Source organism: Cherax quadricarinatus, chromosome 32 (genome assembly GCF_038502225.1).
Source record: "Cherax quadricarinatus isolate ZL_2023a chromosome 32, ASM3850222v1, whole genome shotgun sequence".
Lineage (NCBI taxonomy): Eukaryota > Metazoa > Arthropoda > Malacostraca > Decapoda > Parastacidae > Cherax > Cherax quadricarinatus.
This window is the reverse complement of record NC_091323.1, coordinates 31,143,641-31,171,634: the sequence shown is the minus strand read 5'-3', so window position 1 is coordinate 31,171,634 and position 27,994 is coordinate 31,143,641. Positions and strand designations below refer to the sequence as shown.

Sequence of the window (27,994 nt, the reverse complement as noted above, 5' to 3'; positions counted from 1 at the left end):
TTGGACGTCCCTTGGGAGAAGACTCTTACACATTATCAGCCACCTCCAGTGCCTACATTTAGACGTATTGTTTTAAATGTGATTTGCCTGAAAGTGAAAACTGATTCACTGTTAAAAATGGTTGAAATATATACTAATAGCTAAGAATACTCAGAAAACAAGAGCCAAATAGTTATTAAGCAACAATTAATCTCATAAAAAAGCTTACTTAGCATTTTTGTGTGATGGGAGGGGTGGCAAGACTAGACTAGAGGCGGATCTGGACTATGAAGAACCTTGACGAGTGACTACAAGTGTCTCCTGCTAGTCTCAGCTGGTCTCTAGTGTTAGTGTGTGCTATGATGAACTAGTGCAACTGGAATGTGTTAATTGAAGGGAAATATAGTCAGGTGGAGCTGCATATAATGTGGGTAACATGGTGGAGGTTAGGAGGTGGTCGAGTGACATAGGTGTTGTGGATAAGTATCGCGGAAGTGTGTGGTCTACCAGACCTTACCAAGGCTGCCACAACCTCCCCACAGTTTCCAAAATAAGAAACTTACCTCTAAATAGTGACAAATGAAAATAATGAAGCTAGTGTTGGTGCTTTTATATGATAAACTCCCGTGTGTGTTGAAGAGGCGTCAGTCACCACCATGAAGTCATCTCATCTCTGGATTGCTATACACTTTCTTTTTGTCGTTGATGGTGAGTGTTCTTTCTTGGAAAAACTTTAAAACAAACTACTGAGTCATATATACTGCTGCCCCTACAAAAATAAATCATATATAAGCTACTCGTAAAATCACCACATTATATATGCTGCTCTGCTTATTAAAATGTTATATATCAACCTGTTGTCACCAGTCTAATTATTGAATCATATATCATGCTAATTTCAGAAAATTTCACGAAAATGGCTGCAAGATACACAAAAAATGGCATCTGTAAATTGAATTCTGGAATATAGACTAAATTACTACCAGCAAATGCATTTTATTTTGGGGCTATCCTAGGTAATTTACAAACTACGTATGATAATTTATGTAACTATTTATACCTATCTGAACCTAAATAAACCTAGTATGACTTATAGGTATATAGTACCTGGGGAATGGGAGGTATTGACATTCGATCCAGAGAAGGGGAGGATACGTCCAGTTCCTGGGATCAAGAGCCAATCACTGGCACCAAGGCACCCCTCCAGAACGGACAGCAAGCTGGCTACAAGAATCTGAATCAGCTCTTCTCTCGTACGGGGACTAACCCCATTCCCCAACACGGGGATTAATCCCTTCCCCTTCTCTCCCCAACATAGATTACTTCCTCCCAACCTCCCCAACATAGATTACTTCCTTCTCCCAATTTCCCCAGTGCAGCTGCTAATCTCTCACTGCCTCTACTTGATACATGAAAAAGACCTATTTCCTTTCCCAACACTTCTCTCTCTCTCTCTCTCTCTCTCTCTCTCTCTCTCTCTCTCTCTCTCTCTCTCTCTCTCTCTCTCTCTCTCGCTCTCTCTCTCTCTCTCTCCAACACATGGACTAATTACTCCCTATTAAGGTGTTTATTTTTGTTTGTGCTCGTTTGTTGGGTATTTGTTGTTGTTTCGTTGGGGTGTTTGTTTTTGTTAGGGGGAGATGGTACTGCAGGAAGAAATTTCAACAGTAAGGGTAGTAATGAGCCACGAAATTCTCTCCTCCCTTTTGAACTGTGATGGAGGGTCACAGTGGTGGTGGAGGGTCACAGTGGCGGTGGAGGGTAACAGTGGTGGTGGAGGGTCACAGTGGTGGTGGAGGGTCACGGTAGTGGCTAAGTCATAGTAGTGGTGGGGAAGTCATGAGAGTAGTGGAAGGGGTTATGATAGTGGTGAAGAGGTCATGGTAGTGGAGGAGGTCATGGTAGTGGTGGAGTTACAGCGGTTTTATTTCAGCATTGGTAGTGGTGTAGTGTCAATACTGGTTGCCAACTTCATCAGAGCGGAAGCCAGAGCTGCTGCCAGGCTTTGGAACACATCTTTTCATCAGGTTTTTGGCCATTGTTCGGGTGCCAATGCATCCGGCTTCTGAAATTCTTGCCCCCAAAAAATGCTGACAGACTTTTTTTGATGTCTGATATGGACATCCCCTTGTTACACAATGCATTCCTCCATAACACTGTACCAGCAGGCCCAGTTCTCTCTACTTACTACCTCTTCGGATCTCTTATTTGTAACTAAAATATCATTCTAATTTACATCTGTCTATAAGATAATCAACTAATTTAGTTCCTTAGGCTATATAATCGTAGGCTAAATATAGTATAGTGCCTTCGGTTGTACTTGTAAGCTAAATATCTGGTTTAATTCCTTCAGTCATACGTTTCATTTTTTTTTCCACATCGGTGTTTCCCACAGGGTAGTGAGACCTCAAAGAAAAAAAACGCCTTCCCCATCACTCATTCAATAGCTGTCTTGCCAGAAGTGCGCGGACATCACAATTGAAATGACCGCCCGGACCGTAATCTCACCCACAACCTCAGAGGTCAGGTTATATAAGAGTCAGGAGTGACAACCAGGATGGTGGGGAAGGGAGACAGAATACAGATGAGCCACAAAGACGTTAGGAAGTATTTTTTCAGTCACAAGGCGGTGACTGAGGTGGTGGAAGCGAATATACACACTTTCAAGGGTAGGTATGGCTGTGGCCCCTAATGCTAAGAATTAGGAAAGCTTGTTTGATGATATTTAATTTAGTAGGGGACAAGATCTGCGAATCGACCCCTGCAAACACAACTAGGCAAGCATGTACACACACATAACACACAGGCGGGCCAGGAGCTGCGAATCGACCCCTGCAACCACAAATAGGTGAGTACACATGGAGGAGGTAACGGTTACACTACAAGAGAAAGTTCCACCTGTCTCGACACACTAGGAAGGTTCCGTACCAGTCACCTGAACGTACGTGTGTGTGTGTGTGTGTGTGTGTGTGTGTGTGTGTGTGTGTGTGTGTGTGTGTGTGTGTGCGTGCACGTGCTTGATTACTTGCATTTCATCAGTGATCTCATACTTTAAAACACAAGTACTGAACATTCTAAGACTGAGAAAAAAGAGCTTGTCTTCCTGACATTGACATTTGTCTAGTACCTGCAGATGTTATGTGCCGTGCAGTAATAACTTTCTTCACTTGTCTCCCTTCCTCCCCGTCTCCCTTCATCTATCATTAACCCATCCTCCTCCTCCTCCTCCTCACCTTTCTCTTCCCTCTCACCCACCTCTCCTTCCTGTTTCTATCTTCTCTCCATCATTCCCGTCTCCTCTCACCTTGGTGTCACCACCACAAGGCCGCGTTGTATTCTGTCTCACTAGCATATCATTCTCTGCTTAAACAACAACAGTCACATTGTAATACAAAAACTAACATCATTATCAGTCTTAAGAGAGAAAGAGAGAGAGAGAGAGAGAGAGAGAGAGAGAGAGAGAGAGAGAGAAAGAAGAGAAAGTAGTGAGACAGGTGCTGGTTGCCCACTCACCCAACAGGGAAAATGGAGATGGACTTATAAGTAATAATGCAAATAAAAATCTAGTGTGAAAGATACTGGTAAAAACAAATGTAAAAAAGAGAGTGATTATGAAATAATGTAAGAAATTAATGAAAAAATAAATTAATAGTTATAGTAACCAACATTAATTTTGAAGAAATTATACATAAGAAGCAAGAGGCTCTGCATCAAGTTCAGAGAGTTTCAGTATTACATTGAAACTCCCATCTGTTAGGTCGTCCTGGTTCTTTTTAATAAACCCACTCTCGTCCTGGTTCTTTTTAATGAACCCACTCTCGTCCTGGTTCTTTTTAATGAACCCACTCTCGTCCTGGTTCTTTTTAATGAACCCACTCTCGTCCTGGTTCTTTTTAATGAACCCACTCTCGTCCTGGTTCTTTTTAATGAACCCACTCTCGTCCTGGTTCTTTTTAATGAACCCACTCTCGTCCTGGTTCTTTTTAATGAACCCACTCTCGTCCTGGTTCTTTTTAATGAACCCACTCTCGTCCTGGTTCTTTTTAATAAACCCACTCTCGTCCTGGTTCTTTTTAATGAACCCACTCCTGTACAGCTGCCCAACCACTCTTCTGAGAATCGTATCCATAATCTTGCATACTGTGTGTTGTCGAGAGAGAGAGAGAGAGAGAGAGAGAGAGAGAGAGAGAGAGAGAGAGAGAGAGAGAGAGAGAGAGAGAGAGAGAGAGAGAGAACGTAAACCAGCTAGCTGTAAAAGAAGATAAAACAATGCGAAGGAAAAACTCAGTATTGGAAAGACAAGGAATTTTTTATAGGCATTCCGAGGTGTGCAGGTGGTCAAACAGGAAGGTGTTTGTGGCCACAAATCTCTGCAGAATTCAGTACTTTTAACACAAAAAAAATGGATGGTTATCGTTGAGTTTGTTCGATGGTTTGTTGGAGTCAAGCTCTAGCTCCTGGCCCATGTGGGAGCTGCCTCTACCCTTTCAAAGTCTTTTGTGTATTAAGACTTTTTCAAGACTAGTCTAGAACTTTTGAAAGAGTCAATTCAAAGGTGCGCTGGGAGAAATTAAGAGGATGGAGAGTTACGTAGAAAGAATACCTGAGAAAAAAGAGGAGAGTTTTGAGGGAGATAAGATGTCGGGAGAAGGTGTGTCCTGGGTAAGATGATATTCTCGGGGCTCTGGAGTTAATGAGGAGTTCCCATTGTTAGTTTGGGGGTACGTGAAAGATGGGAGGGGGAGCCTTGGATGGCTGGAAAGGTTATATTTTCTCAACTGTTTCACTAAAGGTCACCGCTGGGTCGTGCTAATATGCAGTACATGCTTTGTACATAAAAAAAATCAAATTATGGCGCGCCTGAAACACATGATTTACCACCTACTGTAATCTTTTTGTTGCCTCATACTCTGGTCATTCACGTCTTATTTCTTGTACTGTGGTCATTCATGTGTTAATTTTCATACCTCAGTTATTCAAACTTTAATTTTCAAACTTTGGTGGTAGCCTTGACAGCACTAATAATGCTCTTTTCTGTCATGTTAGAAATCACAGTCATCCTATTGATTGGTCCTCTACTATAACTGTCTACCCTTTTCTAACCTTCACAGACACCGTCTTGTTGAAGCATCCTTCTCACACAACTTTTTTAATAGTAATCTTAGTCCTGGCTTTGTCTCTGTAGATGCCTTCCTTTCTCATTACATTGTCAGATACTCCAAACTCAGAACACTCGTGACTTGATCTTATCTTTATCTCGTCTCCCTTCTTATATTTTCCTTACCTTTCTTGTCTTCTGCCTAGGTGGGTTCGGCCCTATGTGGGTTATATCTCGCTGAGATTTGGTCCCACCCTCGTGGGCCATTAGCTCTCCTGCAGTGCTCCTCTTTCCTCTTGTTCTTAGACTACCTCCACTATTCTACTACTACTATGAACTCTTCACTAAGTCTCTACCCTTGTCCCCATTTTCACTACCACTACTACCGTCTTTTTGCCACCTCTACCACTGTTACACTACTTTTTCTACCATTACTACTTCCACTTCCTCCACTACTGCTGCCACCACCACTAGTACTACTATTACTACTGCTACCACAACTTTTATACTATTCCCTCCCGTTATACTACTCCCCCCCTCCTCTCGTATATATTCTGGCTCCTTTCCCTTCGCGTTTTTGTGACTAGTTAATACTCCAAGTCGGACCGAAACGCCGTCATAAGTTTGTTTCCTATTTGTGGGTTATTTGTGTAAAAAAATAAAATACTTCATCTCTTATGCCAAATCTAAGGGTAAAACAACATCCAGTATTGGACCCCAGATTAGGCGAGATGGGACATACACATATAACAGCAAAGGAATGAGTGAGATACTGAAGTCCCAATACAACTCAGTGTTCAGCGAGCCGTTACCCAGACTAAGGGTCGACAATCTGAATGAATTCTTTATGACCGAGACCCAAAATCTGGTCATCTCAAAAATCCCTGATATTATCCTGTCACAAAAAGAAAGAAGTTGTGTGTCTCGCCGAGAATATTATAGAAGTGAGAGGAGAAATCCGAAGTTTGGGATAAATCTCCTTACCTATGTAGCCTGTGAAAGTCTTCTCTTGTAACCGTGTGTTGGATTACCGACAACTCTGACTATATTTAGTATATAAGAGCGTCTTAAACCCCTTACCAGGCCTGGTAAAGGGTAATTACTCCTTTACCAGGCCTGGAAAAGGGTAATTACCCCTTTAACAGGCTTCTTGTAAGTTATAATCAGGACACAATAATCCGATTATAATAATAACTTAATACCTTTAATATTAACGTGTCTTAAAAGAAATAACGTGAATACTCTCTTATTTAAAATGACGAAATGTTCTTAAGAGTACATTAATAACAATGTCCATAAGTTTATAATACAATTTTGGAACTTTTAGTTAAAGTTACTTCCATAGCCACGAGCCATAACCATATACATGTATATCTTAACAGATACAATCCTTAACGGAAATATCTCACTAAGTCGACCCTATATAAGTACAAGAATAAATGGTACATATGTCCTCGAATAATCACTGGTTTCGAGTACGATAATTCATCAAGAAACTAACCTGTTTATCGATATATGAGACACAATGCACTGCTGAGATTTCCAATAAAATCCCAAAAGGAGTACTAATGCTCCTTTATTGAATATAAGTTCGGATCAATTTAAATCAAGACTATAGTAATATATAGAGAACACTGTTAGATAAGACTGACTATAACGTCAAAGAAACTCACAACCTAAGTATCTATCAGAATCTCAAAGTCCAGAAATAACTCCGTCCTTCACTGATGCCTAGTGTAGCGAGAGATGGGTTCCGTCTCACCAACGGAACCGTTAGTTATCCAAAAATTGAGTCTAGAGAAAGCTCAAGGAGATGTTTCCACGGCTTAAGGTAGGTTGAAACTCACTCAGGCAACGCCTCTAAAACAAACGTCAACTTGGTTCATGAGAAACCTACCCGAGAAACCCATTGACTCAACTATCCTATGGTAGTTAGCACAGTAGTTCCGGACTTAATTCAATAAAACCTATCCTATCTATACACATAGCTAAATAATACATGGTCAAATAATATTATAAATCAGATTATCTTCATTTTAGCTATTAATGAAGATATGGACAATATAATATTAAGTGAATATAGAAATATATACATAATAACAAATACACCTTAGGTCTCATGCAAGGTATGCAACATATCCTAATACCAGAAGACTTTGAAAAGAATAAATGACATGCCCATGCACTCTGCCTCAGGCCCAGACTCATGGAACTCCGTGTTCATCAAGAACTAAAAGAAGCCCTTGTCACGTGCCTTCAGTATTCTATGGAGAGAGAGAGAGCATGAACACAGGGGTCGTCCCACACTCAGTAAAAGCAACAGACATAGCCCCACTCTACAAAGGAGTAAAAGCAACAGACATAGCCCCACTCTACAAAGGTGGCAGTAAAGCAATTGCAAAAACCTACAGACCGATAGCACTAACATCCCATATCATAAAAATCTTTGAGAGGGTTCTAAGAAGCAAGATCGCCAGGCACCTAGATACCCATCAGTTACACATCCCAGGGCAACACGGGTTTAAAGCAGGTTGCTCCTGCCTGTCCCAGCTACTGGACCACTATGACAAGGTCCTGGATGCTATAGAGGATAAACAAAACGCAGATGTAGTATACATAGACTTTGACACTGAAACCACGGTGTAACAGCTCACAAAATACGTGATAAAGGAATAACGGGAAAAGATGGTAGATGGATCTATAACTTCCTGACAAATGGAACACAATGAGTAATAGTAAATAGAGTCTGAGGCAGCTACGGTGAAAAGCTCTGTTCCACAAGGCACAGTATTTACTCCCATCCTATTCCTCATCCTCATTTCTGACATAGAGATGTGAGCCATAGCTCCGTGTCTTCCTTTGCACATGATACCCGAATTGCCATGACAGTGTCTTCAATCGAAGACATTGCAAGGCGGACATCAACCAAATCTTCAAATGAGCCACTCAAAATAATATGAAGTTCAGTGAAGAGAAATTTCAACTGCTCAGATTAAAACTGTATCAGGGTATACAACAAATTCTAACCATTCAGTAGAGGGAAAAAGTAACGTGAACGACCTGAGAGTGATAATGTCAGAGGATCTCACCTTCAAAGACCACAACAATGTATCTACCGCATCTGTTAGAAAAATTCTAGTATGGATAGTGAGAACTTTCAAAACTAGGGACGCCAAGCCCATGATGATTCTCCTCGAATCGGTTGTTCTTTCTAGGCTGGAATACTGCTGCACACTAACTGCCCCCTTCAAGGCAAGCAAAATTGCTGACCTAGAGAGTGTACAAAAAACTTTCACGGCACACATAAGTACGATAAAGCTCCTAAATTGCTGGGAAAGGTTGAAGGCCCTTGATTTGTATTCCTTGGAACGCAGGCGAGAGAGATACATGATAATATATACTTGGAAAATCCTAGAGGGATTAGTACCAAACTTGCACACGAAAATCTTTCCCTATGAAAGCAAAAGACTCGGCAGATGCAACATTCCCCGAATGAAAAGCAGGGGTGCCAAGAGTACACTGAGAGACAACACAATAAGTTTAAGGGGCCCAAGACTGTTCAACTGCCTCCCAGCATACATAAGGGGGATTACCAATAGACCCCTGGCTGTCTTCAAGAAGGCACTGGACAGGCACCTAAATTCAGTACCTGACCAGCCGGGCTGTGGTTCGTACGTCAGTTTGCGTGCGGCCAGCAGTAACTGCCTGGTTGGTCAGGCCCTGATCCACAAGGCCTGGTCTCAGACCGGGCCGCGGGGGCGTTGACCCCCGAAACTCTCTCCAGGTACTGTTCCAGTCACTATTGTGCCTTTATTCTTTACAAATTGACTGGTTGGCCATTTTAAAGCGTGCACCATCAGCCGTAAGTGTATATACACTTATCGATATGTATACACTTATTGTTATTATTATTTGAAGCGCTAAACCAGCAGAGGTCGTTCGGTGCCTAAGTTATGGGAGGTAATTAGGGCTTGATCCAAAGAAGGGAAGAATGGCTGCAGTTCCTTGAATGAAGAGCCCTTCCCCAGCATCAGGGGGCTGGGGGGCTCAGCTATCCCGTCGTCTGTCCCTTTGAAGGAATAGACGAGGTGAAGCGAACACAATAATGTACTGGAACAAGGTTGTCTGAAGTACTGGTCTACAACACTGCTCACGTGAGTTACATATACGTACACATTTTGCGTTCTTTATAATCGAATTATTCATAGTCAAAGCAAATAAAGAACTAATGTATAATTATGGGATATATATATATATATATATATATATATATATATATATATATATATATATATATATATATATATATATATATATATATATGTATGTATATATATATATATATATATATATATATATATATATATATATATATATATATATATATATATATATATATATATATATATATATATATATATATATATATATATATATATATATATGTATATATATATATATGTATATATATATATATATATATATATATATATATATATATATATATATATATATATATATATATATATATATATATATATATATGTCGTGCCGAATAGGCAGAACTTGCTATCTTGGCTTAAATAGCAACGCTCATCTTGCCATATAGGACAAGTGAAAATTTGTGTATGCAATAATTTCGCCCAAATCATTCTGAACCTAACGAAAAAAAATATATTTGATTGTGTTTGTTTAGCATTAAGTTATTGTAAACGTATTTAAAATATATTTAGTTGGGTTAGGCTAAAATAAATTGCGCTTGTTATAATAAGGTTAGGTAAGTTTTCTAAGTTCCTTTTGGTGCAAAATTATAAATTTTTACATCAACATTAATGAAAAAAATATATCTTTAAACGTATAAGAGAAATTTTTAGAAAGGACTTAATTTTAAATGAGTTCTTGCTAATTGACCAGTTTTACATATTCGGCACGACATATATATATATATATATATATATATATATATATATATATATATATATATATATATATATATATATACATATATGTCGTGCCGAATAGGCAGAACTTGCGATCTTGGCTTAAATAGCAACGCTCATCTTGCCATATAGGACAAGCGAAAATTTGTGTATGCAATAATTTCGCCAAAATCATTCTGAGCCTAACGAAAAAAATATATTTCACTGTGTTTGTTTAGTATTAAATTACTGTAAACAAATCTAAAATATATTTAGTTGGGTTAGGCTAAAATAAATTGTTCTTGTTATAATAAGGTTAGGTAAGTTTTCTAAGATTCTTTTGGTGCAAAATTAAAATTTTTACATTAACATTAATGAAAAAAAATATATCTTTAAACGTACAAGAGAAAATTTCAGAAAGGACTTAATTTTAAATGAGTTCTTGCTAATTGACCAGTTTTACATATTCGATATATATATATATATATATATATATATATATATATATATATATATATATATATATATATATATATATATATATATATATATATATATATATATATATATATAAGTATACTATATTGTAGTAGTAGTAGCATTATTGTAGTAGTAGTAGTAGTAGTAGCAGCATTGTTGTAGTAGTAGCATTGTTGTAGTAGTAGCAGTGTTGTAGTAGTAGTAGTGTTGTAGTAGTAATAGTAGTAGCAGTAGTAGTAGCAGCATTGTTGTAGTAGTAGCAGTGTTGTAGTAGTAGCAGTGTTGTAGTAGTAGTAGTGCTGTAGTAGTAGTAGTAGCAGTGCTGTAGTAGTAGTAGTGTTGTAGTAGTAGTAGTAGCAGTGTTGTAGTAGTAGTAGTAGCAGTGTTGTAGTAGTAGTATTGTAGTAGTAGTAGTAGTAGTGTTGTAGTAGTAGTAGTATTGTATTAGTAGTGTTGTAGTAGTAGTAGTATTGTATTAGTAGTGTTGTAGTAGTAGTAGTATTGTATTAGTAGTGTTGTAGTAGTAGTAGTATTGTATTAGTAGTGTTGTAGTAGTAGTAGTATTGTATTAGTAGTGTTGTAGTAGTAGTGTTGTAGTAGTAGTAGCAGTGTTGTAGTAGTAGTAGTAGTGTTGTAGTAGTAGTAGCAGTGTTGTAGTAGTAGTAGTAGCAGTGTTGTAGTAGTAGTAGTAGCAGTGTTGTTGTAGTAGTAGTAGCAGTGTTGTAGTAGTAGTAGTGTTGTAGTAGTAGTAGTAGCAGTGTTGTAGTAGTAGTAGTAGCAGTGTTGTAGTAGTAGTAGTGTTGTAGTAGTAGTAGTAGTAGCAGCATTGTTGTAGTAGTAGCAGTGTTGTAGTAGTAGCAGTGTTGTAGTAGTAGTAGTAGCAGTGTTGTAGTAGTAGTAGTAGTGTTGTAGTAGTAGTAGTAGCAGTGTTGTAGTAGTAGTAGTGTTGTAGTAGTAGTAGTAGCAGTGTTGTAGTAGTAGTAGCAGTGTTGTAGTAGTAGTAGTAGCAGTGTTGTAGTAGTAGTAGCAGTGTTGTAGTAGTAGTAGTAGCAGTGTTGTAGTAGTAGTAGCAGTGTTGTTGTAGTAGTAGTAGCAGTGTTGTAGTAGTAGTAGTGTTGTAGTAGTAGTAGTAGTAGCAGTGTTGTAGTAGTAGCAGTGTTGTAGTAGTAGTAGCAGTGTTGTTGTAGTAGTAGTAGCAGTGTTGTAGTAGTAGTAGCAGTGTTGTAGTAGTAGTAGTAGCAGTGTTGTAGTAGTAGTAGCAGTGTTGTAGTAGTAGTAGTAGCAGTGTTGTAGTAGTAGTAGCAGTGTTGTTGTAGTAGTAGTAGCAGTGTTGTAGTAGTAGTAGTGTTGTAGTAGTAGTAGTAGTAGCAGTGTTGTAGTAGTAGCAGTGTTGTAGTAGTAGTAGTAGTAGTGTTGTAGTAGTAGTGTTGTAGTAGTAGTAGCAGTGTTGTAGTAGTAGTAGCAGTGTTGTAGTAGTAGTAGTGTTGTAGTAGTAGTAGTAGTAGCATTGTAGTAGTAGTAGTAGCAGTGTTGTAGTAGTAGTAGTAGCAGTGTTGTAGTAGTAGCATTGTAGTAGTAGTAGTAGCAGTGTTGTAGTAGTAGTAGCAGTGCTGTAGTAGTAGTAGTAGCAGTGTTGTAGTATTAGCATTGTAGTAGTAGTAGTAGCAGTGTTGTAGTAGTAGTAGTAGCAGTGTTGTAGTAGTAGTAGTAGCAGTGTTGTAGTAGTAGTAGTAGCAGTGTTGTAGTAGTAGTAGTAGCAGTGTTGGTAGTAGTAGTAGTAGCAGTGTTGGTAGTAGTAGTAGTAGCAGTGTTGGTAGTAGTAGTAGTAGTAGCAGTGTTGTAGTAGTAGTAGTAGCAGTGTTGTAGTAGTAGTAGTAGCAGCAGTGTTGTAGTAGTAGCATTGTAGTAGTAGTAGTAGCAGTGTTGTAGTAGTAGTAGTAGCAGTGTTGTAGTAGTAGTAGTAGCAGTGTTGTAGTAGTAGTAGTAGCAGTGTTGTAGTAGTAGTAGTAGCAGTGCTGTAGTAGCAGTGTTGTAGTAGTAGCATTGTAGTAGTAGTAGTAGTAGTAGTAGCAGTGTTGTAGTAGTAGTAGTAGCAGCAGTGCTGTAGTAGTAGTTGTAGTAGCAGTGTTGTAGTAGTAGCATTGTAGTAGTAGTAGCAGTGTTGTAGTCGTAGCATTGTAGTAGTAGTAGCAGTGTTGTAGTAGTAGTAGTAGCAGTGCTGTAGTAGTAGTAGTAGTAGCAGTGATGTAGTAGTAGCATTGTAGTAGTAGTAGTAGCAGTGTTGTAGTAGTAGTAGTAGCAGTGCTGTAGTAGTAGTAGTAGCAGTGTTGTAGTAGTAGCATTGTAGTAGTAGCAGTGTTGTAGTAGTAGCAGTGTTGTATTAGTAGTAGTAGCAGTGTTGTAGTAGTAGTAGTAGTAGCAGTGTTGTAGTAGTAGTAGCAGTGTTGTAGTAGTAGTAGTAGCAGTGTTGTAGTAGTAATAGTAGCATTGTAGTAGTAGCAGTGTTGTAGTAGTAGCAGTGTTGTAGTAGTAGCAGTGTTGTATTAGTAGTAGTAGCAGTGTTGTAGTAGCAGTGTTGTAGTAGTAATAGTAGCATTGTAGTCGTATTAGTAGATAAATGTTCAGATGAAAAAGGTGATTGTTATGCATGACAGGTGCTGTGAGCAACAACTCTCCCCCGGTGCTGAGGTCTACCAAGGACTGGTATGTGACTGAAGATGAGGAGGTGGGCTCCGTGGTGACACGTCTGCAAGCCTCCGACCAGGAGAAGGACCACATCACCTTCACGTTGGAACCTCAGAATAAAGGAGACACCATTCAAGAGTACTTGCTGATCGACTCTGAAGACAGAGTCAGGATTGCCAAACCCTTGACTGGACTGGTGAGTGCCTCCTCCCCTTCAACTTCATCTCTCATCAACACTCACACTTATACTCATTCAGTGACGGAGGATTGAGCCTTCATCACTCCATGTAGCATAGGTTAGCACTTCATGATCTAAAGGAACATGCAGTCATAATAAGGAAACCACTTCATTGACTCAAAGAATATATACTTACGGAATGAGACAGTGTCTGGTAAGAGGTATCATAATTGACGAGGGTAACAAGTGGGTCTCCCGTGTATTGATACAGGGATTTTTACAATTTCGGACGTGTGAACGATGTGTTAGAACAAATGGAGATAATGTCAAATAATAAGGAGAATCAAAACGGGTGAGGACAGGGAAAGGTATGAACCGGACATGGACAAACAGCACAACTGGTCAGATGCAAAATTATGAAAATTTGGGAAGAGGAAAGAAGACCGATGGTTATTAAGAACAGACTTAGCGGAACAAAGGCTGTAAACTTTACCCAAGAAGGACCAAACACGTTGCCTGATGCACATATCAACCGACTAACCTTTGTAACTGAACTTTGGGAGAATATAAGCTTCCTGGAATCTCAGTAAAGTAGCTCAGTTGGTAGCGCACTCATCTCACGTATTGAGGTCCGTGGTTCGATCCCTGGTACAAGTGGTAACATTGAGGGATGTGTTTCCTTAAGACACCTGCTCTGTCTGCACCTAGCAGTAAAATAGGTACCTGGGCGTTAATTGACTGGTGTAGGTCGCATAGTTGGGACAAAATTAACCAAATTTGCCCAAAATGTTCTGCATAACGAGGGGCTATGGTCTGTATAAGTTGTATCATGTACTTGTAGAAATATATTATTATTATTGTAAAATTCAAATTATTATTATTATTATTATTATTATTATTATTATTATTATTATTATTATTATTATTATTATATTGTACTGTAAGTGTTTATTATTGCAAAAATATTATTATTATTATTATTATTATTATTATTATTATTATTATTATTATTATTATTATCATCATCATCATCATGATATGCGTAGCACTAACGTGGAACCCACACCTGATGCAGCATGTCAAGAAAATAGAGAAATAAAACTTACTTGCAACAAAACTAGTCCCAAAATTAAGATGACTGAACTGATAAGAAACCAAAGGAAATGAGCCAGATGGCATTATAGGATTGAAGGATCAGGGAGAAATAACAACAACATAAAATCTAAGATGATTTGATAGTGTTGTAGACTGTTCTATAGATAGAAAATTGAATCATGAGGACACAACTCAAAGCTGAAGGCACACATGAGTCACATAGTTATCAGGAAATATTATTTCATCCACACGGTGGTCAAGAAGTGGAATGACGTTAATGAAAAAATGGTGGAGGCAGACTCCATACTTATTTTAAAAAGCAGGTATTTATTTATTTATTTATTATTTGGACATGATACATAGTTGTACAAAGAAATATAGTGACTGGGTGCACATGCCAAAAGCCCCTTGTATGCAGAGCATTATGGGCAAGCTTAAAATTAACTTAAAATTAACTAAGCAATGATATATACAGTTCAATTAAGTTTATTAAGTCACAGGTACACACAAGTACAACTATCTTATATAGTGTAAATTACCTAGGATAACCCTACAAAAAAAATGTCAGATAAGGCCAGGATGAATTACAACACCTGGATATGCTGAATGTTGAAGACAGAGTAAAACAATTTGAAGTTAAATCAAGTTTATAAAATTGCTCATGAACAGTGTCCAGAATATCTTGCTGCCAATTATGTCAAAGCAATCATAGTACTAGGGGGAGATAATTATTATTATTATAATCATGGGGGAGCTCTAATAAGGCTCATGAAAATGAGGAGTAAACTTGGTAGTAACATCTTAAGAGGCAGGGCCAGGAGCTGTAAGTTGACACAACAACAAATAGATCAATCAAAATAGTTCGCTTCCTATGCTTACACTCAAAATACACATAAAAATATTCTTTTTTTACAAAGTTTTTGCAGCGGTGTATAGCCCTTGTGGCTTAGCGCTTCTTTTTGATTATAATAATAATTACAAAGTTTTACACATCTGCACACAGACTGCAAGATTCCGAGTGAATATCAACCAAATCTTTAAATGGGCCGCAGAAAACAATAAGTTCAGTGAAGAGAAATTTCAAATACTCGTCTATGGAGAACTTGAGGAAATTAAAACCTTATTCCCCTCAAGGAAGGTTCCTTGATGTTGGTGAGGGGCTCTTGATTTAGGGAATTGGATCTGTGCTCCAGTGCAGCAGGATCTGTGCAGCAGCAGGATCAGAAGCAATGCATGATGCTCTGCTGTCCTCCGTTTCCATCCTGACCTGCCTTTCACGCAGCTAACCCTCTAAAAAAGTCTAAACCATCTATTAGGAGGCTCGTATCGCTCACCCGGTACCAAGGCTCCAGCCCCAGGTGCCCGAATTAAGCCTGAATGCCTTCCACATCCCCCCCAGGCGCTGTATAATCCTCCGGGTTTAGCGCTTCCCCTTAATTTTAATAATAATAAAACCTTATCTGTTTATAAAACACATTCTAACCCCTAATGTGAAGGACCTGGGAGTGATAATGTCAGAGGATCTCACCTTCAAAGACCACAACAATGTATCTACCTCATCTGCTAGAAAAATGATAGGATGGATAATGAGAACCTTCAAAACTAGGGATGCCAAGCCCTTGATGATTCTCTTCAGATCCTTGTTCTCTCTAGGCTGGCCCCTCAATGGAGGGTCCTTGATGCTGGTGAGGGGCTCTTGATCTAGGAAATTGGATCTGTGCTTCAGTTCCCTGAATTATGCCTGAATACCTTCCATCCCCCCACATGCGCTGTATAATCCTACGGGTTTAGCACTTCCCTGTGATTATAATAATAATAATAATAATAATCTCTAGGCTGGAATACTGTTGTACACTAACTGTCCCTTTCAAGGCAGGCGAAATTGCTGACCTGGAGAATGTACAGAGAACTTTCACGGCACACATAAGTACTATTAATTGCCAGGAACGGTTGAAGTCCCTTGATTTGTATTCCCTGGAATGCAGGTGGGAAAGATACTTGATAATACTATACATGTGGGAATTTTTAAGGCTACCTGTATGAACCTCGTCATTGCATTCATACAAATAATCTCATTGGGAGGTACAACCATATATTGTTTACAGTAGTTACCCGGTGTAGACATTTGAGAAAACTTAAGCCACTCCTGGTCCCTCCAAGTGGCCCCTTCCACCTCACACATCTTAAACACATCTATCCTAGACCAGTATTATAGATTAAGGTTGGATAACACCAATAGGCATGGCATTACAAGTTAGTTGTGGACTGTATGTATAAATTGGACCAATTAGAAACGGGGGGAAGGGGTTACACATTTCAGCATAGGACCACCACTTACCCAAGTTTATTTGTAATGCCCACAGTACGTGTCCTATTATAACACCTAACTGGCCAGTTATGAATCTGATATAACATGAAGGTTTACTTAACTGTGGGTGAAGAAACAATATTCCTTGTCTTTCTTTATTTCTTCCTCTGACTTAAATGTCCTGCCAAATTGATGCGGTTCTTCCAGCAGGACTATGATATCACTTAGGTTGTCCTGATTTAGGAGACGAGACTCCATAAAACCTCCGTGGTCCTCGGGACAGGGCTGGAGTTCAACGTGTGCTCACTCGGTGAATGGCGAATCATTTCACTTCACACATTCCCTTAAGTTATTGTTATTATCACTGATTTCTCCACAATTCACAAGACGACTTAATGTCCCATTAATTTACATACGTTAAAGGTTGATCTATTAACCCTTAAACTGTCCAAACGTAGATCTACGTCCACGTAGCTCCGAATGTAGAGCTATGTTTTTTTTTTACATGCTTTCAAATGGGGAAAAATCAAGGTCGGAGCTCTACGCACGTGAACGTAGATCTACGTTTGGACAGTTTAATGGTTAAGATCTGAACCTGATGAGTTACCTGGAGTTTACCTGGAGAGAGTTCCGGGGGTCAATGTCCCCGCGGCCCGGTCTGTGACCAGGCCTCCTGGTGGATCAGAGCCTGATCAACCAGGCTGTTACTGCTGGCTGCACACAATCCAACATACGAGCCACCGCCTGGCTGGTCAGGTACACATAAGTATACTATGAGTGATGATTAAATCGACAGGTATTCCCCCCTCCCCCCCGAACGCTCGTCATGGTGCATCACATCATTCCCGGCTCGGCGTCCCTCACTATTTACTATTTCCACCACTTTATTATAGTGGCTTTGTAAATTACGTTCCTTCACTCTTCACTAGGAACAGTTACAACACTTCCTATTATGAAGTAAGACCACTAATCACGTTTCGGCCGTCGGAACTGCCAAATTCCTGGTTCCATGTTAACTAGGACACCCAAGCCATAGGCCTATACTCCGGTGACTCCCTATACATGCCCAGGCGTCCCCTCTCTGACCCCGCACATGTGCAGAGCTTCTCACTTGGTTCTCTTTCACTTTTAAATATATTTTAGACCAACAGTAGCACATTAATTACATATTTACATTATAAGAATTATACATTATAATTTTGGGAAAATTACATCAGAATTTTTCACAATATACTTGGAAAATCCTAGAAGGATTAGTACCAAACGTGCACACGAAATCAATTCCTATGAAAGCAAGAAACTCGGCAGGAGATGCAACATTCCCCCAGTGAAAAGCAGGGGCACCACGAGTACAGTAAGAGAACACAATAAGTGTCAGGGACCCAAGACTGTTCAACTGCCTCCCAGCATACATATGGGGGATTACCAATAGACCCCTGGCTGTCTTCAAGAAGGCATTGGATAGACACTCACAGTCAGTACCTGATCAGCCAGTTTATGTGCAGCCAGCAATAACAGCCTGGTTGATCAGATCCTTATCTACCACGAGGCCTGGTTTCAGACTTGGCCACAGGGGCATTGTCCCCAGAAACCCTGTCCAGGTAAACTTCAGGTTATTACATGTAATTTTGAATGCTTCTTTCATAATGAATTATTGATTCACATTTTATCTAAATTACAAGGAAACTGCAGTAATTGACCATATGTGAGAACTTTTACATCAAGGTGGCCTGTGGCCTGGTAGACAGTGCTCTCGCTTCACACACTGAGTGTCCGTGGTTCGATCTCTGGCAAGGGTGAAAACATTGGACTTGTTTCCTTATACCTGCTGTCCCATTCACCTAGCCAGCAAGTAGGTACTTGGGTGGTAGTCGCCTGGTATGGGTCACATTCTGGGGGACAAGATTGAGGACCCCAATGGAAATAAGACAGTCCCTCGAAGATGCACTGCCTTTCTTGAGTTATCCTGGATGGCTAACCCTCCAGGGTTAAAAATATTATCTTACATAGTATATGGTTTTGTTATTTTATTACTCTAATAGATATTAGTGTTATAATATTTGTCTATCTAATAAAGTTATCCTTTATAATAAAATTATATACATGGTGTATGTAGCACACTAAGATGTGTATGTACTCAGTATATATACAGAGTTTACTTGCAAACCTTTTAAGGGGTTAAAGTATTCCTCTTGTTAGTGTACAGGTAGTATGCAGCCTTAATGATTCACATGCAGTTGACAACTTCCAGTGTAACAAGCTAGCTAAAGGTATGCTGTGTTGTAGGCAGGAGCTGGCACTCTTTCCTATATGTTGAGAGTAAGACTTGATGATGGTACCACCGACATCGTCACTGAGGTCAGACTCGAAGTATCCAAGGCTGGCCAGGGAGGTGCAAAACTGCAACCAGGCCTCAGAGGTTTTGGAATAAATGGGAACTTCGGAAGACCTCTTAATTTTGGTGCATTTGGAGACTACAGTGGGCCATATCCTTCAATTCCCACTCCTGCTGATTCAACTCGTAAGTATGGCAACTGAAAATTTAGAAAGTGCCTCATTACTTGACTATTTGCGAAGTTCATGCAAATTATTATACAAGTTAAGTAAATTAGGTTGTTAGGTTAGTTTTTAGGAAGAATTAAAGAATACCTTTCTAATAGTTTGTGTAACATTAACTGAAGAGAGCACTTCATGTGATCCATATTAACAGTAAAGAAACAAATTGTATGACTGATTAAAAAATCTGGAAGTCCACTATGGGCTACAAGGTAATCTATCATTAGGTGAGAACCTCAGCAAAGCAGGAAGCTCCTCTCTGGCAAGGATGCTTGCAAAATAGTAGAATTTAAATATTTTTGTTCACTGTTAATTTTTACCAAATTGATATTGGAATTATCATCAGATAAATTTTCATCATCTTACATGAGTGCTTCCATAGCTAGCTACTGTAATCAAATGTATTTAATTTATTTATATTTTAATTACTGTACTGATCTCCACAGGTTTCATTTTCACTTGGTTAAATGTACATGTATAGCCGAGTCTCCTTACACCTGTTGATTCTGTTCACATAGCAGTAAATAGGTACCTAGGCATTATCTGCTGTCGTGAGTCACATTCTTGGGGATAACATGCATTAGATAGAGCTTGGCTATGAAACAAGCTCAGGTAACATAACAGTACCTAGTTTGTAAGTGAAACGTGTAAAATTCATTATCTTTTTTTTCAGGTTTACCCGTCCTGACAGTCAACACAACATGGGTGGTTGATGGTGATGCCGCTGTGGGCTCAGTAGTAGATACATTGCGAGTAATTGACCTGACAGGGGAAGGTTACATCATTGGCCTGGAAGGAGGACAAGGCCTGGTCCAAGTGAACTCTGGCTTGGGCCTTGTTACTGTTTCTGCCTCTCTTGCCCATCAGGTACCTGAAATCTTTATTTTGCACAAGTACTACTGTAATCTGAACTACTGTAGTGTACTCTTTAGGTATTAAATTTGAGAAAATTGTGTGTAAATGTGTTTTGATTTTATTTGGTTGTCACAGGTATATAGATTTCTGGTGAGTGTGGGTGGGTGAGAGTAGGGAGGAGATGGGGAAGATTGGGCAGAAAGAAGGATCAGGTCACAGGGAGGAAGATATAAGGTTTAAAAACTTGATATACTTGTCCTGACTGCAATGGTTGATGAACATAAGCTTCATTATTATATTAACAATTAAGAAAGGTGTGCTAAACCCATAGGGGTCACAAAGATTGGGTAATGAGAGGCAATCAGGTTCGATCTAAGGCAGTTGAGGTCAGGTTCAATTTCTTGGATCGAGAATCCCTCCATGGGGTCAAAGATTCTGTATCCCCCCCCCCCATCCCCAAGGAAGGTCCCTTGAAGGAGTATTGTCTGCCTGAAATGTTCAGGTATGCTGGTGGCTTTCTTTGTGCTTAACAATATGTTTTTTATAACATGTAAATCACACATTGTATACTATGCAGAGGAGTGAAAAACAAAATGAAAATTTTGAATTTATAATCACCAGAATCAGCAATATATAAAATCTGTGAAAAACAGCATATGTAGTACAGTATATGGTACAATCATGTGTAATTTTAACAGTGTTACTTAGTGCCTTGTTCTTTTTTGGGGGGAGGGTAGAGATGATAATATCTTATAGTATAGTTTTACTGTATGCCACAGCTAAGTTTTACATCTAAATTTGTGTTTTATTCCTTTACATACAGATTGGAGATCATTTTCTGAATGTTACAGCAACAAGTCCCCATGGTACAGTGTTAGAGCCAGTGGTTCTAAAGGTGTTACCTCCATCATCTCCTCCACCAACCCAAGTGCCTTTGCCCGTCCCTGAAAGCCCTAGGGCTGGCATAAATAAGCAACAGGACCTAAGGGTGGTTGGAGGCAGTGGCAATGTGCCAGGCAGCATTGGGTCAGCAAAGCCATCCACTGAGCTGCCCATTGAGGTTCCTAAGCCAGATGTAAGCCTAACTGTGATCCCCATTGTGGTGGTGGCTGGCATATCACCACTCCTTGTGATCTTGTACTGCTGCTGGCGAAGACACTGCAAGAAATCTCAAGCCAAATCAAAGGTCAGTGTCATTCATGACTCTTTGTCTCATATTCAAGCTAATAGATTTTTTGGCTTTAATCTGTAGTTATGTGTATAAGTTAATGCTATGTGAAATATTATGAGACATTTGTTTGAGCAGTATAATAAATGGTAGTATACCACTTGGCCTTCAGGAGAGTGCTGTCATATACAGTGACAAGGGTGAGGAGGCTGCAGCCACAGAGATCACCCCAGGAGAGCCAAGAGAACAGCCAGATAGGAGTGGACGTAGGGGCAGCAGCATACTAGGACTGGCAGCTCTGTGGCAAAGACGAGCACAGAGCAACAAGTATGAGGAAGGCAGCGTCAGAGGAGGCAGAGGGGTCAGTTCTCCCAACTATTGAAGTGAATCTTTGTACAATATTAGTCTTCTTAATAACTTTGTTTTCATTGTTTATGAGAAAATGTATTATTTCACTTACTGTCCTTAAAACTGTAGAAATGATCAAAAGAACTCAAAGTATTTAAAGAGCCATGATTATTTCTTGACAGAATAGAAAAGTGAGTGAAATGTCAACATCAGCAACAGATGTATGGGAGTTCCCTCGTCACCACCTCAAGATACTAGGCATCCTGGGAGAAGGATGCTTTGGCCAGGTAAAACTTACTTATTTACTGTATGATTAAGAATACAAAAGAATTGTGTTAAAATGCTTGGCAATTGTTACAGACATTATATGTATATATCATGACATACAGCTCTATGTTATATAACTCGGTATAGTTCAGTAGCACATCTGTCTTGTGATTAACTGTAATAGGAACCTGCTTTTCCTTTCAAAAGTTTAACCATTTAGAAAATATGTTATTTCTAGTTTATTTAATTTGGGTACTGTAAGTGTATATAGCAGACTGGAAGATTTCATGTTATATTTTGCATACTATGTGAGGCCCTTATTAAATCCAAAGAGTTTTTACAAACATTGATTATGAGTTTATGAAATGGTTACATTAATTAAGCACAGTTATTATACGGATACAGTAGCGATGTCTTCAAAGGTCCACTGTCTCATAGTTAATTCTTTCACTATTGTTTTCACTTGTGCAGGTCTGGAGGTGTGAAGCAACAGGGCTGAAGGGTAATGGGTCTATGCTGGTGGCAGTGAAGACACTGAAGGAATCTGCAGGAGACAGGGAACGACAAGACCTTATACAGGAACTCAAAGTCCTCAAGAACCTGGGATACCATCCTAATGTTGTATCTCTCTTAGGATGCTGTTCAGAAAAGGGTGAGTGCTCACTTAAGAAAACAGACAAATAAAGAGAGAGCATACACTTTATATTAAAAAAAATTCAGAGACAAGAATGTTCAAAACCATAAATAAGACAGAATTAGTTTGACAATTTCATTATGAACTCCATTCACATTGTGTGGATAGTAGTTAAATACGTAATTAGAGAGTCACATAATAACACCAGGGACTGTGTACCAGTAATATGTTAGTTTAGCAAGTTACAGTAGATATGAACTGTTAACACAATCAACTTACTAATGGTTTGCTTTTTCTTTCTTTACAGACCCAATTTTTGTGATCCTTGAGTACATGGTGGGTGGAAAACTGCAGAGTTACCTGCGAGCTTCAAGAGCAGATACAGCTTACAACAACTTGCATGGCTCCTCCTCCTCCCTAACACCAAGGGACCTCACTCTCTTCACTTACCAGATTGCTCGGGGCATGGAGTTCCTTGCTCGCAATGGGGTATTTCCACCCATTCTGTATTTACCTCAGGCCCGGTGGCCTGGTGGCTAAAGCTCCCGCTTCACACACGGAGGGCCCGGGTTCGATTGCCGGCGGGTGGAAACATTTCGACACGTTTCCTTACACTTATTGTCCTGTTCACATAGCAGCAAATAGGTACCTGAGTGTTAGTCGACTGGTGTGGGTCGCATCCTGGGGGACAAGATTTGAGGACCCCAATGGAAATAAGTTAGACAGTCCTCGATGACGCACTGACTTTCTTGGGTTATCCTGGGTAGCTAACCCTCCGAGGTTAAAAATCCGAACGAAATCTTATCTCTTATCTTACCACAGTCGTTACCTCTGAATCATGGCACTAATGAGAGGTCTAGCTTGAGTAGTCTCTCTGATTTGTTTGATGAATTTAAGTGGGTGAATTTTATCACTTATTTGTGTTTTTTATTTCAGCAATGCTAACATTTGAAGTATGATGTCTGGGCACTTCTGGCAAAATAGCTATTGAGTGAAATGTGGTGAATGTGTTTCCTTTTTTTTGGGTGGGGGGGCACCTTACTTTGGTGAGATGGTTGACTTGTTTAAAGATCATTTCAATCCTGGTAGGATAGTCACAAAAGGCATATCTGTCCAGTCTCTGGCTATAAATCTATCCTCAGACATTTTCATGGGCTTATCCCAGATAGAAAGTCCTATTCTACATACAGATTTTCTCTCCTACATAACTATTTTCACTAGATCAACAACACCTTTTATTTAAAAATTACCATAATAAGTTATTCTTTGAAATTTGACACAGTATTTTCTATGATTCTATACATACGTAAAGTTCTTTACTCTTATCGCACTGACTCCACTTTTTTTAATTCACAGTATTTTCCCTTAAAGCTGTGACATGAATCAACCTGATCTGTATTTGTCATTATGGTATAGTACTGTTCAGTACAGTACTGTATTTCAGTTATTATTATTATTATTATTATTATAAAGTAGTATCTGCTGTATTATTTATGGCAAAACAATGACCGCAAGATTTTCAGCTCGTGTATTTTTCCTTTAATAATGACCTCTTATTAAGTCGCTCCATTTACAGCAACTACAACTTGATCTGTACTACAAATGCTTGTACTATAATGAACACTATTTCTCCTATGCTGGTGTGAGCATTATCTCTGATGCATGAAGACAACATACACTATAGTTTTATTCATATATCTGACTGTATTTACCAGTAGTACTTAATTTATCATTTTAAAGATTCAAAGGACCTTAAATGGTCACTTGACTCACATGCAATCGATAGTCTTTAACCTTACAAGTTAACTGTGGCTTTTTTCAGATAATTCACCGAGACCTGGCAGCCAGGAATGTACTTGTAGGAGAGGAGAAGATCTGTAAAGTGGCAGACTTTGGCTTTGCAAGAGATGTGGCCAACAATCGTGTCTATGAGAGAAAGAGTGATGGGAGACTACCTATTAGGTGAGGTTATTTTCTTATTCAAAAGAGAGAAGATTTAGAGATACTGTTCCCTTATGGTGGTTGGAGTAGGGAAATACACAATACACAAATAACTCGCCTATAGGAGAGTAGAGGTTATGATGATGTTTCGGTCTGACTTGGACCATTTACAAAGTCACAGTGTGACTTTGTAAATAGACCATGTTGGACTGAAATGTCATTATAAACTCCTCTCTCCTATGTGAAGGTTATTTGTGTATTGTTCCAGTCACAGTATTGTACCTTTTTATTCTTATGGAGAGGGGGAAGGTATTTATTGCCAGAAAAGTTAGAATAAAGAAATATTGTCCTTCAGAAACCTCTGTATGAAAAATATTAATTTCATTAAGGAAAGTGTCAGAGAAAGGTGGATTTTTCTTATATTCACCAAGTACTGTATGACTTTACAAGGATCATACTGTGCCTAGGAGATGGAAGGTAATCAGGTTTGGTTCTAGGAAGGCAAGAACAGCCTGAGTTCTTGGATCAAAAGCCCTTCACTCCCATCAAGGCAAAAAACCCTTCTTGAATGGAAGGAAAAGTGGAGAGATTTTACTCATTAAGGAAGTTTGAAGATGACCTGAAAAGATATTACTTGTCATGTGAGTGAAAAAATCTAATCGCACATGTGCAGATAATATGTTTAGTATTATTTAATAAATTTAAAATTACAAAGTGTGATTTGCAAGTATAATTATATTTCAGTGGGAAAGACTTCATTATCGTCTCTTCTTGAGTTTTTTCTTAACTTGTGTTTTGCAGATGGATGGCACCTGAATCACTCTTTGACAACATCTTCACCACTAAGTCAGATGTGTGGAGCTTTGGAGTCCTACTCTGGGAGATTGTTACTCTTGGTAAGCTCCTCACATCACACTAATTAGTACTACATATATTTAACTTTGAAATATTATTACTGCCATCAAATTTAATGGCTTGCTTTTCTTTTAAACTTCAAATTATTAAAAATTCTGGAACTTGTTTTTGGCATCTGCATACTTAAAATTTAAATTATATACAGTATTTTATCATGCAGCAGATGTGAAGGGATTAAAACTTTCTTGTATTTAATCATAATTTCTAGAATCTGTATATGCATGTTTTATTAAACACTAACAACCTTCATGTTGCTGCTGGCAGGTTCAACACCCTACCCAGGGCTAGGGGCAGTAGAGGTCATGAGAAAGGTCAAGGAAGGTTATCGCCTAGAAAAGCCTGACCACTGCCGTAGAGAGGTCAGTACCAGACATGCTGACATTTTGCCGAAATGTATAAGTTGTCTATTTTCTATAAGTAATTAGCATACTGAATGATGGTTTTATTAAAAATCATCATTATTTTGGCTTCTTCCTTTTTATAATTATAAAATGTGTGTATTACAACTTATAATTGCCATAATTAGGAATACAGAGTATGTGCCATATATTGATAAAGTATAACTTAAGTAGCCATATGACTTGTAAACATTGGTTGCTGTTGGTTTTTAGAATAATACTGACAAAAATTCATAACGAGACAGAACCACCTGATGTGGTGAGACGACACTTGTGGAACTCGTGAGATAGGGTGGGGGCTCAGTTCTCCTAAAGGAGGATCGAGCCTCCTATGTTTGACAAAATCATGACACAATACTTTCTTTAAATGGTCTTTATATATTACCATAAGCTGTCTTCCCACAGGTGTACAATATTATGTATTATTGTTGGGACAAGGACCCCAAGGAGAGGCCCTCCTTCACCGAGCTGGTTCATACCCTTGAAGGTCTTCTTATGTCTGAGGTGGAATACATTGAGCTGGACCGATTCCCCGAACATACCTATTACAATGTCGTCTCTGAGAAGAGTGATGAATTGTTGTAAAGGATCAATTATTTATTTTAAAACAATTTTATATCTAGTTACAATATTTGAATGGAGTACACTGGGTCATGATGTTTGAATATTCCATAAGAGATACATCATTTCAGGCAGAATAATGTTATTATTACATTATTAATAGTAACTACTGGTTAAAAATCTGTGTGCTGTTACTGAGCAAGTTGAACAGATAATTCATATTCATCATACATATTTTATCTAAAAGTTTGAAATGAGCAGATGAGTTGTATGAGCACAGTACCATAGTCAAAATCCAAATTACTTTCATTTTTAAATATGCATACGGATTATGTGCTCTCTACTCCCTTTCCTTGGATTGAAGCTGATTGCCTCCTATTCACCAGGTGCTGTATAACCTCTATGGGTTTAGAGCTCCCATAAAGGTACTGATAATGTTCCTTATTAAATTAATGCTTCCTTCAAAAAATAACCTTAATTGACATACTAATATGGTATTAAGTGCTATTTACTCTTATTTTCAATGACACTCATTACATGAGAGAGAGACTTGCACACACTATGTATCAGGTAAAACACTGAGTAACAAGTATTATTAATTTTTGCAATTGCAAATGACAAAACTTGAAAAAAAATATTTTCAGTCGCTTCCATCAAGCATGATCTTATCTCACAAAAACTTGCAAAAACTTGTTCATAATTACAGATTGTAAATGCTATTAATTGCGGTAAACAGAAAAATAATGTTCCTTTAAAATGTTATTTGAAATTAAACATTATTGCAACAATGGACAGTATATCTTGGGCATCTGAAAATCTTGTGTGGCATCAGGAAGGTTTCTGTACTTATACTTTCTGGGTGATAAACTTAAGGTACATGAATGTTTGATTTAACAATAATTAGTTTAGTGTGTGCATTCATACATATACAGTGGACCCCCGCATAACGATTACCTCCGAATGCGACCAATTATGTAAGTGTATTTATGTAAGTGCGTTTGTACGTGTATGTTTGGGGGTCTGAAATGGACTAATCTACTTCACAATATTCCTTATGGGAACAAATTTGGTCAGTACTGGCACCTGAACATACTTCTGGAGTGAAAAAATATTGTTAACCGGGGGTCCACTGTACATATATACATATGCATACTTTTTTTTTTCAACAAACCGGCCATATCCCACCAAGGCAGGGTAGCCCAAAAAGAAAAATGAAAGTTTCTCTTTTTAAATTTAGTAATTTATACAGGAGAAGGGGTTACTAGGCCCTTGCTCCCAGCATTTTAGTCGCCTCTTACAACACGCATGCCTTACAGAGGAAGAATTCTGTTCCACTTCCCCACGGAGATAAGAGGAAATAAACAAGAACTAGAAAGAAAACTCAAGAGGGGTGTGTATATATATGCTTGTACATATATGTGTAGTGTGACCTAAGTGTAAGTAGAAGTAGCAAGACGTACCTGAAATCTTGCATGTTTAAGAGACAGAAAAAAGACACCAGCAATCTTACCATCGTGTAAAACAATTACAGGATTCCGTTTTATACTCACTTGGCAGGACAGTAGTACCTCCCTGGGCGGTTGCTGTCTACCAACCTACTACCTACAAT

General features: G+C 38.7%; 1 protein-coding gene across 1 annotated transcript; it reads left to right on the top strand.

Annotated features, from left to right (window-relative positions):
- Window positions 1-2: 2 nt before the first annotated feature.
- On the top strand, window positions 3-27,994 carry Cad96Ca (tyrosine kinase receptor Cad96Ca). The gene is made up of 13 exons (XM_053778833.2): window positions 3-687; window positions 13,131-13,357; window positions 19,029-19,263; window positions 19,972-20,165; window positions 20,977-21,339; window positions 21,494-21,682; window positions 21,852-21,956; window positions 22,408-22,588; window positions 22,878-23,059; window positions 24,393-24,532; window positions 25,313-25,407; window positions 25,691-25,785; window positions 26,230-27,994. The coding sequence occupies exons 1-13, from the start codon at window positions 636-638 to the stop codon at window positions 26,407-26,409; spliced, it is 2,238 nt and encodes a 745-aa protein (XP_053634808.2). The 5' UTR covers window positions 3-635; the 3' UTR covers window positions 26,410-27,994.